Source organism: Protobothrops mucrosquamatus, unplaced genomic scaffold, assembly GCF_001527695.2.
Source record: "Protobothrops mucrosquamatus isolate PMUCROS unplaced genomic scaffold, P.Mucros_1.0 scaffold5088, whole genome shotgun sequence".
Lineage (NCBI taxonomy): Eukaryota > Metazoa > Chordata > Lepidosauria > Squamata > Viperidae > Protobothrops > Protobothrops mucrosquamatus.
Window position 1 is genome coordinate 23,530 of NW_015390963.1, and position 1,606 is coordinate 25,135.

General features: G+C 48.6%; 1 protein-coding gene across 1 annotated transcript in view; it reads right to left on the bottom strand.

Moving 5' to 3' along the window:
• LOC107299543 (major histocompatibility complex class I-related gene protein) overlaps positions 1 to 1,370 on the bottom strand; it is a 7,974-nt gene extending 6,604 nt beyond the window's left edge. The window contains exon 1 of the mRNA XM_015828902.2: positions 1,094 to 1,370. Within this exon, the coding sequence (XP_015684388.1) occupies positions 1,094 to 1,349 (256 nt within the window). The 5' untranslated portion in view covers positions 1,350 to 1,370. The remainder of the gene's footprint in view (positions 1 to 1,093) is intronic.
• Between the last annotated feature and the right edge of the window lie 236 nt (positions 1,371 to 1,606).

The window sequence follows — 1,606 nt, forward strand, 5'->3', positions numbered from 1 at the left end:
TAGCTTTTGATTAAAAATTTTAAACAAAAATATGTATAACAAATATTGATATATTTAAAAAATCTTTGTATGTATTTTAATGTTATTTTAGAGTCACAGTAAGTTTATACTAGTGTGTAGTAATAATGAGTAGTTGGGGATAGAATTTGATTATTGTGTGTTTATTTCCTAGATTAGCTTTGGGAAGTCCTGGGGGGGGAGGGGGGAAAGGGGTAGGTTTGTATTATAGATATATATGTACATATATGTATGATTTTTTAAGGAGGTGTCCGGTGGAGCCCCAACTGCACAAGACGGGATGGTTGAGTGAGGAAGGGAAGTAGGAAAGAGGGAGGAAGGAGGAGTGGTGGTAGTTTGGGAGGAGGAAGGTGTGGTAAGTGGAAGAGGGCGGTGCAGGGGGGGGGACACCGGACGCGTCCGTGAATGTATTGATTAGTGTTATTCTTTTTGGTTGATATTGTGATAAAAGATCTATGTTTTTGTTTTTAATTGAAAAATTAATTTAAAAAAATTATTTAGAAAAAAAAAGAAGAGAAAGATCCATAGAAACTTTGGAAAGAAAAAGACCCCTCAACCTTGGCCTTTTTTGCCTAAGGGGGTGGACCACTGAGGATGTCTTATTAATGATAGACGCAGAGCCCCCTAGTGGTGGGTGAGGGAGGTGCACCATAAGGTGCAGGGAAGGGAAGGAGCCCCCTGTGGGATGTGGGGGGGGGGGAAGGAGAGTTAATGGGGGGAAATTAAGGGTGCCCTTTACACTTGACTACACTTTGACTAATGGGGATTTCACTGAAGAAACCCAAATGCCCTTGTTGCCTCACAGTGGGCAATGAAAAGGACACCCCCAAGTACTTTTCCTGCCTGATCCACCCAGACACCCGCCAGGCAGAGGCTGCGTTTCCTGGTCCATCGAATGGCGGCCTGGCAAGGGGAACCAATCAGGGCTTCCCGCGTCCTGGAGAGGGGCTGGAAGGGGAGGGGGAGGATTCCCTCCTGGGCAGTCAGACTGCAGACCAGGAACCCAAAGGGGCCGAATGTGCACAAGAAATGCAACCATAAACGAGGAAAGTCCAACCTGGATCCAGAAACTCACCTGTCCTCAGCAGCGTCTCCTTCCCGTAGGACAGGTACTTCTCCAGCCACTCAATGCATTCCTTCTCCAGGTAGGCCTTACTGTACTGATTTTGTGCTGGATCAGCATCCCATTTCCTCTGGGTGATCTGGGCCTGGGGTTGGGGAGCCACCCAGGTGAGGGTCTCCTTGTCAAAGGTGATGAAGGTCCTCCCATCGTAGCCATGCTGCATAAACCCTCCTTTGTTCCCATCAGCCTGGAGCTCACAGCCACACATCGTCTGCAATGTGTGAAAGCCTGAAATAGGAACAAGATGATGGTTTGGGGAATCCTCAAGATAGACACAGACCCCCCTTCCCTGCAGGCACTTTGACACAGACACTGACACCCCCATTTCCTCCCTAGCAGTCAAGGGAAAGAAAGCCCCCATCACTACCTGCCCTTCTCCCCTCCCTCGACCTGCCTCCCTCCATTTCCCCCCCCCCCGGATGGAGCCCCTGAACCTCCCCAGGAAAAGGGAAGCTGGAAAAGCCA